Source organism: Sciurus vulgaris (genome assembly GCF_902686455.1).
Source record: "Sciurus vulgaris genome assembly, chromosome: 1".
NCBI classification, from domain to species: domain Eukaryota; kingdom Metazoa; phylum Chordata; class Mammalia; order Rodentia; family Sciuridae; genus Sciurus; species Sciurus vulgaris.
Window position 1 is genome coordinate 33819920 of NC_136461.1, and position 16028 is coordinate 33835947.

General features: G+C 40.8%; 1 protein-coding gene across 11 annotated transcripts in view; it reads right to left on the reverse strand.

Annotated features, from left to right (window-relative positions):
• ERI3 (ERI1 exoribonuclease family member 3) overlaps positions 1 to 16028 on the reverse strand; it is a 130874-nt gene that overhangs the window by 52066 nt on the left and 62780 nt on the right. For all 11 annotated transcript variants that reach the window (XM_079151961.1, XM_079151967.1, XM_079151960.1 and 8 more), the window contains one exon: positions 6900 to 6972. In XM_079151961.1, the coding sequence (XP_079008087.1) occupies positions 6900 to 6972 (73 nt within the window). The remainder of the gene's footprint in view (positions 1 to 6899; positions 6973 to 16028) is intronic.

Sequence of the window (16028 nt, forward strand, 5' to 3'; positions counted from 1 at the left end):
AATTGTCTCTGTGTAGGAATACATTTTTACATACATTTATATGTATGTGTCCATGCATTCGTGGTGGGTAGAACATCATTTTATGTGTGCATGTGTTTATCCATGTGCTCCCATCCTTATGGAAGACTCATCCCACCTTTCTTTTTCTTGATTCTTTATTTATAACAATATTCTTTTCCACTCAAACTTAGCTAACCACTTCCATGGCTGTACCTTGGAACCTGCCAATAGGTAGAACTGCCCCATCTCTGAAATCATGAACTTAGTAAGCCTAGTCTTTAATCATAATCTCTAATCCTTCCATCTTGCCTGCTCAACTATACCCAGCATAATTATTCTGCATCTTATTGGAACCTACCTTTCTCTATCTATCAGACCCCTGTTATCCTCTCTTCCCTCAAATTTAGTTTAGATCCTACAGTCCATCTTGTTGTCTTGACAACATCTTCAACTCCCTCTTCCTTTCATCACAGTTCCTGGAGGAGAATCTTCATTCCCCCTGATGAATCTAAATGTCTTTCTCCATGCCCACAACCAGGCAGCTGAGACTGGCCTTGAACTTGTGACCCTCTTGCCTTGGTTTCCCAAGTTGCTGGGATTACAGACATGTGCCACAGTGCTCAACATAAAGCTGTGATCTTCCTATGCCTAAAAGTAAAAGCAAACTTTGGGTCTTTTTCAAGGTAAAGTGCCATATTTATATATTACCATTAAATGGTTCTATATAAATATATTTATGACCATTTATATATTATCATTTATAAGTATTAATTATAATTTATTAGTATATATTTATATAGCACCATTAATCTATATACTTATACAAATTTATATGTAATATACAAATATATTTATATAAAAATAAATATATATTAATTTATACCATTTATATATTAACCATTTAATGTATAAAACTTATTTTTATTAGACTCATAATCTTTTTTTAACACATCACTGATGAAGTTTTGAGTGTCATACTCCAAACTGAATGTTTACTATACGATTTCCCATAGCAAGGGAATTTTCAGAAACTTATATGTTGCTTTACAGAAGTGAATATTAACATTCTGGAATCCATCCATTTCTCTCCCTTACCACTGCTGTCAGTTTAATCCAAGTAACTATCATCTTCTACCTGGACTTAACAGCAATGGTCTAATTCTGTGACAATCAGGGACAGTAATTCTTCACTCCCACCCCTGTCCAGGTCCTAGAAATATATATATAGATGGCAGGGGGAAGCATTTCTGGTTGCCTAGTGATTAGAAGAGGGGCACTATTCAATGAGCAAGAACCTAGAATGTCACAAGTTCAGCAATGTTACCTATGCAATGATTTGTGTCACTCAAAAATGCCAAATGTAGAAGAGGTTATCTTTTCTCCATTGTAAGTGTTTGGCACCTTTGTCTAGTATGAGATAACTGTACTTATAGGGGTATGTCTCCGTGTCTTCTATTGTGTTCTATTGGTCTACCTGTCTATTTTGGTGCCAATGCCATGCCGTTTTTGTTATTATTGTTCTACAGTGGAGTTTAAGGTCTGGTATTGTGATACCTCCTGTATCACTCTTCCTGCTCAGGATTGCTTTGGCTATCCTGGGTCTTTTGTTCTTCCAGATGAATTTCATGATTGCTTTTTCTATTTCTATGAGAAATGTCATTGGGATTTTAGTTGGAATTGCATTAAATCTGTATAGTGCCTTTGGAAGTATGACCATTTTGATATTAATTCTGCCTATCCAAGAACATGGGAGATCTTTCCATCTTCTAAGGTCTTCTTCAATTTCTTTCTTTAATGTTCTGTAGTTTTCGCTGTAGAGATCTTTCACCTCTTTGGTTAGAAAACTGGAAATATGCAGTGAAATGAAATTAAACCCCTAGCTCTCACCCTGTACAAAACTCAACTTGAAATGGATCAAGAATCTAGGAATTACACCTGAGACCCTTCACCAAATAGAAGAAAAAGTAGGCCCGAATCTCCATCACGTTGGCTTAGGACTAGACTTCCTTAACAAGACCCCCATAACGCAAGAAATAAAAGCAAGAATCAATAAATGGGATAGATTTAAACTAAAAAGCTTTTTCTCAGCAAAGGAAATAATCAATGTGAAAAGAGAGCCTACAGAGTGGGAGAAAATCGTTTCCACACACACTTCAGACAGAGCTTAAAAAACTTTACACCAAAAATACAAAGAACCCAATCAATAAATGGGCTAAGGAAATGGGCAGACACTTCACAGAAGATATACAGGTGATCAACAAATATATGAAAAAGTGCTCACCATCCCTAGTGATTAGAGAAATGCAAATTAAAATCACTCTAAGATTTCATCTTACTCCAATTAGAATGGCTATTCTCAAGAACACAAGCAATAATAAGTGTTGGCGTGGATGTGGAGAAAAAGGTACACTCACACATTGCTGGTGGAGTTACAAATTGGTGCAGCCACTCTGGAAAGCAGTATGGAGATTCCTCAGAAAACTTGGAATGGACCCACCATTTGACCCAGCTATCCACACATTGCTTCACACCCAAAGGACTTAAAAATCAGTATACTACAGTGATGCAGCCATATCAATGTTCACAGCAGCTCAATTCACAATAGCTAGATTATGGAACCAACTGAGATGCCCTTCAATTGATGAATGGATAAAGAAACTGTGGTATATATATATATATATATATATATATATACACAATGGAATACTACTCGGCCATAAAGAAGAATAAAATTATGGCATCTGCTGGTAAATGGATGAAGTTGGACAATATCATGCTAAGTGAAATAGGCCAAGCCCAAAAAACCAAAGTCCAAATGTCTTCTCTGATAAGTGGATGATGATATATAACAGGGGGAGCGGATATTGGGGGGGAAGAGAAGAATGAAGGAACTTTGGATAGTGCAGAGGAAAATGGGGTGGGAAGAGGTGGGGGAAGGAAAGATAGTAGAATGAAACAGACAGTATTACCTTAGGTATATTTATGATTGCATGAATGGTGTGAATCTACATTGTGTACAACCATAGAAATGAAAAGTTGTACCCTGCCAAAAAAACCGCCAAATGTAGCCCCATTAAGAAAAAGTAACTGGGGCTGTGGTTGTAGCTCTGTGGCAGAGCGCTTGCCTAGCACACATGAGGTACTGGGTCGATCCCCATCACCACATAAAAAAATTAAATAAACAAAATAAAGGTATTGTGTTCATCTACAACTAAAAATACTTTTAAAAAAAGAAAGAAAAAAGAAAAAAAGAAAAAGTAACGGGTATAATCCTAGTGACTCCAGAGACTGAGGCAGGAGGATTCCAAGTTCAAAGCCAGCCTCAGCAATTTAGTGAGACCTTAAGCAACTTAGCAAGACCCTGTCACAAAATAAAGAGTTGGGGATGTAGCTCAGTGGTGAAGTACCTCTGGGTTTAATCCCCAGTCCAAAAAAAAAGAGAGAGAGAAAGAAAAAGAAAAAAGTAACTGGTCTTTTGTATCTATTCTTAGTTTTCTTTACACTGCAGTCAGAGGGAACTTTTTAAAAATGCAAATCAGATGTCCCCCCACCCCTTTTCTTTGGTGTCATGAATTGAAGCCTGAGGCACTTAAGCACTGAGCCATATTCCAGCCTCTTTTATTTTTTATTTTGAGACAGGGTCTCCCTAAGTTTTTTAGGGCCTCATGAAGTTGCTGAGGCTGGTCTCAAACTTGTGATCCTCCTGCCTCGGTCTCCCCAGATGGGATTACAAGCATATGCCACTGCACCTCTCTTAATACCCTTTAAGACTTCCCCTTACCCTAAAGATAAAGATCAAAATCAGGGTATGGTCCTGTCTTTCCCCTCACTTTCTTCATATCAGTCTCTTCTTCCCACATTCACTATGCTTTAGGTAGTCATTTGCTCAACAAATAATGATTAAATTGTCTGTAAACCATGAACCATTCAAAGTGATGGAAATAAAACAGTAAACAAGAGACAAAAGTTCTGTATCCTGGTTTCTATGAAGCTGCCAGGCTTCTCCTCACCTCAGGGCTGTTCCCTGTGCTTAGTCAATTCCTCCTTCACACTTTGGCTTAGACAGCCTTTCTCAGAAAACTATTCTTTGATTCCACCCAATTAAGTCATGTTCCTTATATGATCTGCAACTCTGAACTGTTCAGTGTTCTCAATGCAGCTGAAATGATCTGGTCAACATCCATCTTTTCTGTTATATCCCGAGGGCCTAGCATCATACCTGGCACACAGAAGGCTCTCAAGAAGATTTATTTCTTGATGAAGATGCATATACTTATATATATGCACATGTCTTTAGACTTTATGAATATGTACATATAGATACATTCATGTCTGTTCACGTTTCCAAACATTTCTGCAGAAGACTTTATGTGGATATGTAGATACATGGGGACGCACATAAGGATATGTATAATTTTGAGCATACTTACTTGGGTGTATTTATTCACATGAGGACCTGTGTGTCTTCAGGCATATGCATGTGTGTGTGTGCACACACGTGTGTGTATTTTTCTGGCCCTTCAGTGACAGCTCTGCCTTCCTGGAGGGAGCTGGGAGCAGGGCCCCAAGTCTTCTCTAAGCTGACAGCTCAATAAAAGTCTAAGATCATTCAATGACATTCCAAATGTCAGCAAACACTGGCTTGCTCCACTCTGCTACAGGGGAAGTAGGTGGAGGCGGGAGCTATAGAAACCTGGCTGCTGAAAAGCTGCTCTTTCCTGACCCAGCCCATACTATTTCTGGAGAAGACAGGGCAGCTGAAAGATGGCATTTTGCTTTTCTTAGAGGCCTTAGGAAATGGGGATGGTGAGTTCAGTTCCAGTTGCTTACTTAGTGGCACATTTGGAATGATGTGACTAGGGGGCAGAGAAGGGGTTAGACCCTTTGTTTTCCCAAACATGCTTGGTTTACCTCACAAGAGGAAATCACAAGCCCAACTAGAAATAGAGTCCTCAGTTTCCCCTTGTGCTTATTTCCTCCTTCTATCTTGACAGTTGGTGGAGAACCAAGCTGAAGAGGTTCAGGACTTCCACCGCCCCCCCACCCCCCATTTTGGGCCCAGCAGCACCAAGGTGGCTCTGAGTGGCAATGTTACCACATGGGTCAGCTGCTTTCCTGCCTTTCTGCCAAGGAACCTAGAGGCAGGGAGCTGCCACACACCAAAAAGTCAAGTGAACTTCACAGAGTAATTGTTCATGGTCAGCGCCTGCTGCGCCTGGACGGGTCTTCACATTGCATTTGCTGAGGCTGGACAGCAGCCTCAGATGAGCTCTGACAGCTAGCACGCTGTCTTCCAGGAGCGCATGCCCAGTCACATGGGCACACTTAGCCCACCAAGCCCCGCCTGGGAAGCCTCTGTGGAGTTACTTCTCAAAGATGATCCAGTCAGTCAGCAATTATTCACTGAGAACATATTCTCTACCTAGCCTGGTCTAACCACTGGGGACACAGAAAGGAACAGACTCAGTCTCTGTGCTCCAGGTGTATATGTCTGGAAGGAAAATATATAGACTCAGTTCCAACTGAGTTAACTAATCCCAAGAGCCAAAGAGCCTCAGGGCAAGAGAAGCTCAGCAGGAGTGATACCTAAGTGGATCTTCAAGGAGAGGGAATGTGTATGATGAAGATGACTGGGGGATATTTCAGGCAGAGGGAAGGCCTGAGGCCAGGTCCCAAAGGTGAGGCAGAGCCTAGCCTTCTCAAAGATGAGAAGTAGTAAGTGGCACTGGCTCAGTTGTTGGGAGATCAGCAGGAAAAGCAGGTAGGGGTCAAAGTACAAAGAAGTCAGAGTACAAAGTACATCTGTAAGTACTTGTTCCACATCCCTTGGACTTGGTTTCATGCTTTGTGGCAGCAGTTGCCACAAACTTTCTCTTCTACTGTTGTCCTACATTTGTTAGCTCTAGCCCCCCACACAAAAAGCATGCTGCTCTCCCTGCTTACAAATATTATCCCCTCCTTATATCCATATCCTGCCTTCCTTGATTGCCAGTTTAAGATCCAAATCTTCCTGATACCTAGCCTGAGCAGCAGTACCTCTTCAATGGCTTCTTTTTTCTGAGCTAATGGGAGCTACCACCCTGATCCCTGGTGTATTCTTCCTAGAGCTTCCTGGGAGTCACTAAACTGACCAGAAGCATGAAGTTCCTGAGGGTGCTCTAGGGCTGTTGTCCTATATCAGGATGATTTACAGGGATCAGTCTCCTAGTGGACTGGGCCTTCTGTAGTAAGGATTCCTCCAGACAGGGATCTGGGGAGTCTATAGCTATACATCCTTCCTTCTGCTTACCTAGGAAACACAGCACACACCAGGAAAGAATGGTTTTCTTGGTGTTTCATTCTCTACCAGAGTCATTGTCCTAGCTACACAGGATCCCTACTGGCCCAGAGCTTTAGCATCAACTCTCTAGGTCCTCAGGGATGCATTAGTGCCAGTCTCCTCCCTCCTATACACATGAACAAGGCTCTGCTAAGGCTAGGTGGGACCCAAACCAGCTTGTTTTGACTCTCCTCCCAACCAGAGGGAGACATCAGGGCAAGTCAGGAGGCTCAGAGGCTACACTCTTGAGGTCATCAAAGAATACTTTCCCAAAGGCTCATCTAGCACCACATCTCTGTGATAACATGACTTAGCCCAGAGATTCAGCTCTGACTGAGAACCCTGGAAAATCCCTTTATCTGGGACCTCTGTGCATACCTGTGTGACACCAACTAGAGCAGAATCATACTCTATCTAGTCCCCAGCAGCTTCCCAGAAATAACCATAACATTTCAGTGCATATTAGCTAGGGAAGAGGAAGAAGAGATGTTGAGAAAAAAGAAAACAGAACAAAAATGGGAGGGGAGCTCTGAGTCATAGGAGGACCAGAGGAAGACCCTGAGTGGGGCTCAGATAGTACCTTTTTCAGATTAATCCACTGCTTGAAGTAATCCGCCACTGGCAAGCCCAAGTACTGGCACTGGCCTGGAAGCCTACAAGAAAGGGAAGAGAGAACAAGTTGGACACACACATGTCCCAGGTATGAAGTCTTAAGCTAGAAAGCCCAATAAAATCTACAGGACAAACGGTCTCCAAAGGCAAACCCATTAGCCATGAATCCCACCCCACTCAAGGAAATGACCCCACCTCTAGCATTATATGCACTGGGCTCTAAAATCAGCCCTTAGATCTAAATGCGAGTGCCTGAAAAAGCTGCTCAAAATAATACCAGCAACTACTATTTTCTAATGGCCTACAGTATGCTATGTACCTTGCTTACACTTTTCACATTTAATTTTCAAAGGGATGCCGTGAGGTAGTAGTGTTATTTACAGTTTACACCCCAAAAAATGAGATTCAGGCAACAAAAAGCAGGCTAATATATCTGTATTCCTTTCATTTCCTTTTCTTGTCTTATTGCAATATGGGAGCTTTTGTTGTTTGGTTTTGTTTTGAAACAGTAATCTTTTGAATCCAGGGCCTCACACATATTAGATAACCACTCTGCCACTAAGCTACACCCTCAACCCTTGTTTTCTTGGTTTTTTTAAATCATAAATAGGTATATGATTCTGTAAACTGGTGTTCTGGAAAAATAAATTATTATTGTGTAAAAAGAGGAAGAAAGAAAGAAAATGAGATTTGGAGAGGTTATCCAAGGTCTCACAGCTAAAAAAAATGGTAATGCCAAGAACTGAACTCAGTTTTGTCAGATTTTAAAGCCTGTGTTCTTTCCAATGACCCAGTCTCTTGTTGAGTTACAGCAAAGAGATAGAGATACAAGATAGGAGGAGACAGGGAACAAGCATATGATGTGGAGACAAATGGGCAGGGACTCACTTCACCTTTAAATCTCTACCTGTATACTTATTTCATCATTAGAATAAAAGGAGGTCAGGGTTGGGAATGTGGCTCAGTGATACAATGCTTACCTAGTGCTTGTGAGGCACTGGGTTTGATCCTCAGCACCACATAAAAATAAATTTTAATAAAAAATGATATTAAAAAAAAAGAATAAGAGTAGGTCAGAATTAAAACCAAGGATCTGTTCTTGTTTTTTTTTTTTTTTTTTTTTTTGTTTTTTTTTTTTGTCTTTAAAATACAATCTACTGCCAGGCACAGTGGCCCACACCTATAATCCCAGTGGATTGGGAGGCTCGTAGGAGGATTGCAAGTTTAAAGCCAGCCTCAGTAAAAGTGATGCACTAAGCAACTCAGTGAGACCCTGTCTCTAAATAAAATACAAAATAGGGCTGCAGATGTGGCTCAGTGGTCGAGTGCCCCTGAGTTCAATCTCTGGTACCCCACCCCAAAACAAACAAAACCAAACAAAAAAAAAGTACAATCTATCAACTGTCTCCACCTCTAGCCAATGATGCAATTTTACCCACACCAATCAATTTCAACCAGACATGTATGATACCTGATGAGAGTTAAGAACTAAGGATTCAAAAAGGAAGACTTAACCCCTCTCTGTAAAGAACTCAGTTTATTTAAAGAAATGGACAGTGAAAAGAAAAAAAAAAAGGTGCCTTAAGTTGGTTCCACATGAAGGTATGTGGAAGGACAGAGGAAATTCATGTCACTAGAAACACAAACCAGGAAAGATACACTTTTCTTTCTAAAAAAAAAAGTGGTCACAGGCAATGGAGAGCCTCTGAGGAATTGTGACTTATGACAAGGATTCTGGGGGCAACAAAAATAATAGATTAAAAAAGACAGGTAGTAGCCAGGAGACCAGAGACAGTAGTGGCAGAGACAGAGATAGAGGAATAGACATAGGAGATGTAAAGAAGGACTTGGTGACCTAATGAGATGTGGGGTCTGCTATTTCTTGGATCTTAAATAGGTATTTGGGGCATATACCATATTATTTTTAATACAGCATATTCATTCTTTTTTTTTTTTTTTAAACATTTTTTTTTCCAGAACTGGGGACTGAACCAGGGGTGCTCCACCACTGGGCAACATATATATATTCATTTATTCATTCATTCTTCACTCATTCTTCATTCATTCATTCATTCATTTTGCGGTGCTGGGGATTGAACTCAGGGCCTTATGCTTGCAAGGCAAGCACTCTACCAACTGAGCTATATCCCCAGCCCCAGCACATTCATTCTTTTAGGAAAAAAAACTGCCAGTATCACTGACAGCTGCCAACCAGCAACTACAGATTCTGACCTTAAAAGTCATAATTTAAACTCTAGCATTCAATAACATTCTTTCTCAGGATGCCTTTGTGTTAGCCAAATATCCACACATAAAAGGACTTACTGATCCCCAGACTGGCACTATTGGAAGGTGGCAGAACTTTTAGGAGGCAGGGCCTACTCAGAGGAAGTTGGGTATTGGGGGCATGCCATGGAAAGGGATTATTTAGACTTGTGGCTCCTCCTTCTCCCTCTCTACTTCCTGGCTGCTGTGAGGTGAACAGACCTCTATCACATGCTCACATCACGATGTTCTGTCTTGCCACAGACTGCAAGCAACAGGGCCAGATGACCAGATTGAAACCTCTGAAACAGTGAGCCAAAATATGCCTTTTCTCTTTTTAAGTTTATTATTTTGGGTATCTTGCAACAGTAACAAAAAGCTGACTTATGCATGGCTCAACGAAATAAAATAATGCAGCCCAAGCCAAAGGTTTGTGGCTTGGTTAGAGCTACTGTTTGAGTGTGTCCCTCAAAGCTAATGTGTTGGAAACTTAACCCCCAATGCAACATGTTAAGAGGTAGAACTTTTAAGAAGTGATTAGGATTAATGCCATTATCACAGGAGTAGCTTAGTTATAGAAGGAGTGGGTTCCTAATAAAAGGACGAGTTTGGCACCCTTCCTTTGCCTCTGTCTCTCACATGCATGTTCTTTTGCCCTTCTGCCTTCCCTCAATGGGATGACACAGGAAGAAACCCCTCACAGTGTAGACCTCTCAACCTTGGACTTCCCAGCCTCCAGAACTGAGAAATAAATCCCTGGGTAGTAAATTACCCAGTCACCCAGTGTTAGAGTGACACAAAACAGAATAAAACAACTAGCTTCATACTACACACTAAGATAGAGGAGGTAGTAACAAAGAAAGCATATTTGAGGCCAGGATTTGGTCAATTTTATCAATGGGTTTTAAGTTTTCTGCATATAGTGTAACCCTTTACTGTTTAAACTGGGATAACCCCACACTTAGTATATCCCTGAAAGGAGGCAGAATTGGGAATGCAGTTTCAGAATGACACAAGGTAAGCACTCAATGTCTGCTGAGTTTGAGGAGCCTAGGAGATATTTGAAAGTAGAATGATGTCTAGGACACAGCTACATATCCAGCTCTGCAGAGACATCTGGTCTAGGGATATAGATTATTAAATCATTAATTTAATGGAAGGAAAATTAAGAATAGATATTACTATACTCACCTGAGAAGAATACAGGATTAGGTGAGCACAGGGCCCAGGCTAATGTCTTATAAACTTTATTGAGCTAAAATGAAACCACCTCTAGCACACTATCACCCCACAAAAAGAACTCATACTTGACAGAGCAGACAACTCTAATTTTGAACTCAATTTTAGAACGTCCTTCTTTACACACTTAACCTTGGTCTCCCCGCAACTCTGTTCTATTCATGAGCCAGAGGTATGTCTTCAGAAACTACACAGAATAAGACTTCTATCTTTTCCTTGCAGAACCCTTCAAGATCTGAGAGCCCAGAAAGCTTCCTCCAGAGTTCCCTTCTCCAGGCTGCAAACGGCAAACCCTCATCTCCTTTCAGAGTTCCTCAGGAAACAATGTGTCATGAGTCAGGACTCAACCAATTCACCCCATTCCCAAAAAGCAGGGCCCCAGTCCTTTTTCAGGTTATCAGACACTGAGGTTATACATTCTCTTTTGACCCCACTTCACATCTTCAGTAGCCAACCTAAACTGTGAAAGTATGTTTCCCTTTTCTGTACTATTTAGAATTAATTTTTGAGCTTAAAATACAGGTCATTCATGTCAAGTGTCATGGAGTGAGCAAGCAGGAAGAGAGTTGAGAAAACCCCAATTAATTTGGTAATGGGGAGGTCACAGGCAATCTTGGTGAGAAGGGTGTTAGTGGGCCAGGTGGGGGGCAAGGCAGAGGCAGCCTACGAAGCGTTGAGGAGTGAGCAAGACACAAGAAATGGAGACTAAAAATACAAACTCTTTTTTCAAGGTTTAAACTTATAATTTAGTTATAAGACAAGTTTGACCCAGAAACTTCAAGACCAATCTAGCCTTCCATCCATTATCCTTCAAATACTCAACAGATGCTAACAGAAAGTTGACCTCCATATTTTAAGCAATATAGTAAAGATTTACTTTTATATGATCCAAAATATCTTATGTGAGGAACAGGATCATCTCAGACATCCAGGTGGCACAGTGATATTGACCATAACCAGTCAGTTTTCTGAAAGAGAACTTCTGGCTGAGGTCAAGAGGAAGAAGGGGATATCCAGAGAGGATGTGCCCATTTGGGACAAAGGACCAAGGATAAGAGAAAATTAGGTAAGGTTTTTAAGGATGAGAAGTAGCCTTACAGCTAGAATGTGGCTGCCTAAGAAGCAAATCTGAAATCTGACTTCAAATAATTTTATTTCCTTCAAACTTTCTCTTAAGTTCCTTGTCCTTGGTGTGTGAGAAAAATGCTTGCTGAGTTCAGCTATTTTACTTTTTTCCCATACTTTTTATTGGTACATAACAGTTGTATATAATGGTGGGATTTATTGTTACACAGTATAATTTGGCCAATATCATTCCACAGTATTTCCCCTTTTCCTTCCCTCCTACCTCCTTCCCCTGGTCCCTTTCCTCAAGTAATCTCCCTTAGATCTTCATGAGACTACACATACACATACCTTTCTTTCTCATTTTTTAAAAAAATGTGTTCTTTTTAGTTTTACATGACAGAGAATGTATTTTGACACACATACGTGGACTATAACTTCCCATTCTTATGGTTGTACATGATATACAGTTACACTGGGGTCATGTATTCATATATGAACATAGGAAAGTTATATCCAATTCATTCTACTGTCTTTCCCATTTCCACTCCCCCCCCCCCCATCCAATCCAGTGAATATCCACTCCTCCTGCCTAACCCTTGGCCTATTATGAGTCAGCATCCATGTATCAGAGAGAACATTCAGTCTTTGGTTTTGGGGGATTGGCTTATTTCACTTAGCATGATAGCCTCCAGTTCCATTCATTTACTGGCAAATGCCATCATTTTATTCTTCTTTATGGTTAAGTAATATTCCATTTTGTATTTGTATCACATTTTCTTTATCCATTCATCTATTGAAGGGCACCTAGGTTGGTTCCATAGCTTAGCTGTTGTGAATTGAGCTGCTATAAACATCGATGTGGCTGCATCACTATAGTATGCTGATTTTAAGTCCTTTGGGTATATGCTGAGGAATGGGATAGTTGGGTCAAATGGTAGGTCCATTCCAAGTTTTCTGAGGAATCTCCACACTGCTTTCCAGAATGGTTGCACCAATTTGCAGTCCCACCAGTGATTTATGAGTGTACCTTTTCCCCCACATCCCTGCCAACATTTCATGTTACTTATATTATTGATAATTGCCATCCTGACTAGAGATGAAATCTCAGTGTAGTTTTTATTTTACATTTCTCTAATTGCTAGTGATGTTGAACGTTTTCCATATATTTGTTGACCATTCAGATTTCTTCTTCTGCGAAGTGTCTGTTCAGTTCCCCCAACCAACACCTTTCTAGTCCTTTACCCTCTCTACCTTCCATATACAACAGAAAACATGTGACCCTTGGTCTTCAGAGTTGGCCTATTTTGTTATATGATGGTCTCAAGTTGCACCCATTTTCCTGCAAATGACTTAATTTCATTTTTCTTTATGGTTGAATAAAACTCCATTGGTGTATATACCACCACATTTTCTTTATCCATTCATCTGTTAATGGACACCTAGGATGGTTCTGTAGTTTTGCTATTGTGAATTGTGCTGCCATAAACATGGGTGTGCATGTATTGCTATAGTATGATGACTAATTTTTTAGGCTTTGTACCCAGGAGTGGTATAGCTTGGTCATATGGTGGTTTCATTCCTGATCTTTTGAAGAGCCTAAAAACTGATTTCCATGGAGGCTATCCTAATTTATAATCCCATCAACAGTGTACAAGTGCTACTTTCAACAGTGTAAAAGTGTTCCCTTTTCTTTTTTTTTTTTTTTATTGTAAACAAATGGGATACATGTTGTTTCTCTGTTTGTACATGGCGTAAAGGCATACCATTTGTGTAATCATAAATTTACATAGAGCAATGTTGTTTGATTCATTCTGTTATTTTTTCCCTTCCCCCCACCCCTCCCACCCCTCTTTACAGTAGTTCCTTCCTCCATACTTGCCCCCCTCCCTAACCCTCACTCTAACCCTTCCCTCCCCCCCATTAAGTGTTCCCTTTTCTCCACACCCTCTCCAGCATTTATTATTGTTTGTATTCTTAATGGCTGCCACTCTGACTGGAGTGAGATGAAATCTCAGAATAGTTTTGATTTGTATTTTCCTAATTGCTAATGATATTGAACTTTTTTTCATATATTTGTTGGGCATTCATATTTCTTATTTTGATAAGTATCTATTTAATCCATTTGGCCATTTATTAACTGGCTTATTTGTTTTTTCCATGTTAAATTTAGAACTCAGCTATTTTAGATAAACCACATTAAGGTCTGGGAATGAAGTGGGCTACCAGAAGTAGGAATAGCACACAGGCACTACCAACAAGTGGCAGAGATCCCCGACCTTATTTTCCGTAGCCAATCCCAGCACCTCCTGATAGTTGACACAGGCCAGAAGTCCTATTTGGCTCTGGCTAGCCCTATGGGGCAAGGGACTCTCTCGTCAGCAGGATTTTTTTTTTTTCCCTTTTTTATTATTTTATTGTAAACAAATGGGATACATGTTGTTTCTCTGTACATGGAGTAAAGGCATACCATTTGTGTAATCATAAATTTACATAGAGTAATGTTGTTTGATTCATTCTGTTATTTTTTCCCTTCCCCCCACCCCTCCCACCCCTCTTTTCCCTCTATACAGTGCTTCCTTCCTCCATACTTGTCCCCCTCCCTAACCCTAACTCTAACCCTAACACTAACCCCTCCCTCCCCCCATTATGTCAGTATCCACTTATTAGCGATAGCATTCGTCCTTTGGCTTTTTGAGATTGGCTTATCTCACTTAGCATGATATTCTCCAATTTCATCCATTTGCCTGCAAATGCCATAATTTTATCATTCTTTATGGCTGAGTAATATTCCATTGTGTATATATACCACAGTTTCTTCATCCACTCATCAATTGAAGGACATCTAGGTTGGTTCCACAGTCTGGCTATTGTGAATTGAGCAGCTGTGAATATTGATGTGGCTGTATCTCTGGTGTATGCTGATTTTAAGTCCTTTGGGTATAGGCCAAGGAGTGGGATAGCTGGGTCAAATGGAGGGTCCATTCCAAGTTTTCTAAGGAATCACCATCCTGCTTTCCAGAGTGGCTGCACTAATTTGCAGCCCCACCAGCAATGTATGAGTGTACCTTTTTCCCCACATCCTCGCCAACACCTGTTGTTGCTCGTATTCTTGATAATCGCCATTCTAATTGGGGTGAGATGGAATCTTAGGGTGGTTTTGATTTGCATTTCTCTTATTACTAGAGATATTGAACGTTTTTCCATATGTTTGTTGATTGCTTGTAGATCTTCTTCTGTGAAGTGTCTATTCATTTCCTTAGCCCATTTGTCCACTGGATTATTTGAATTCTTGGAGTAGAGTTTTTTGAGTTCTTTATAGATTCTAGAGATTAGTGCTCTATCTGACAGGATTTTAAGGGAAGACAACAGCTGTAGGTATTTCCACTTAGTTAGGAAGGGTCTAGCTCAAATAGGATCCTTCCTGTTCCTCTGGGAGGAGGACCTACATCAGAGGGGCCACATGGAGGACGAACCAGACAGACTGTCATGCTGGCTACTCATTCATATCTGAATATGGCTCAGCAGCAGTGCTGACTGCCATTCTGTACCCCATGTCTGACTGCAGCACGGGAAGGTTTGGGACTATCAGTCCCACTCAGGGGTTCTTGTCACTTGCAGGTATGTGTGCAGTTTGCAGATTCACTGATAGGTTGTTGAATGGTCCTCTAAATGGTCCCAGCCCTGTGACTCCAAGACACAAACACTATAAATGTAGCAAGGCCAGCCCCATCTTCATGAGAGACATAGAGCCTAATAGCAGAACTTGAACTCCCAGAAGATAGCTACATATCTCTATCAAACAACCCTAATCCACCTTAGCACCAAAAGATTAACTCTGTGAACAAAGTGGGTTACAGTGGTTGTCATCCCCTAGACAAGAGGAAACTGAGGATCAGAGAAGAAAAAGAATTTGTTCAAGCATACAAAGCCAAGGGCAGAACTAGAGATGAAATCTAAGGCTTCTGAATGCACAGGCACCAGTTTTATAGATTCATTCAGAGTTCCTGACAGTCCCTGGGGAGGTGAAATCTGGGACTTAAGAGAAGCAGGTAAGGTGGTCACTGATGAAAGTCATACCTTCACTGAAGTTCTTAGTAGCCTAAGGCCAGAGTCAGTGGGTACCAAATGGATACGTAGTTCCACCAATTTGGAAAGGAAAAGGGCAAAAGTCCCTCTAGCACAAAGGTTCTAAATGCTGTAAGTTCCCACCAGATACTGATTCCAAGGAAAAAGCCACTGGCAGTGGGCCCTGGACTAGCCCGTGGGCATGAATATGCAGGCAAGTTTATGGTGCCCAGGTCTCCATGCAGCTGGATTCACTGGGCACAAAGCTCCCCAACTGCCCAAATATCATCTGGTCATGCTTATTACTGTTGCCCAATGAAATTTTATGCAGCAAGTCCACAGGTGTGATTTCCCCTTCTTTACGAGGGTCGGAATGACATCACTGATGGCCAATAGAAAAGACCCAATTATGTCCAGGCCATAAAAAGGAATGGGATTTTTTTCCACAAAATCAAAACTT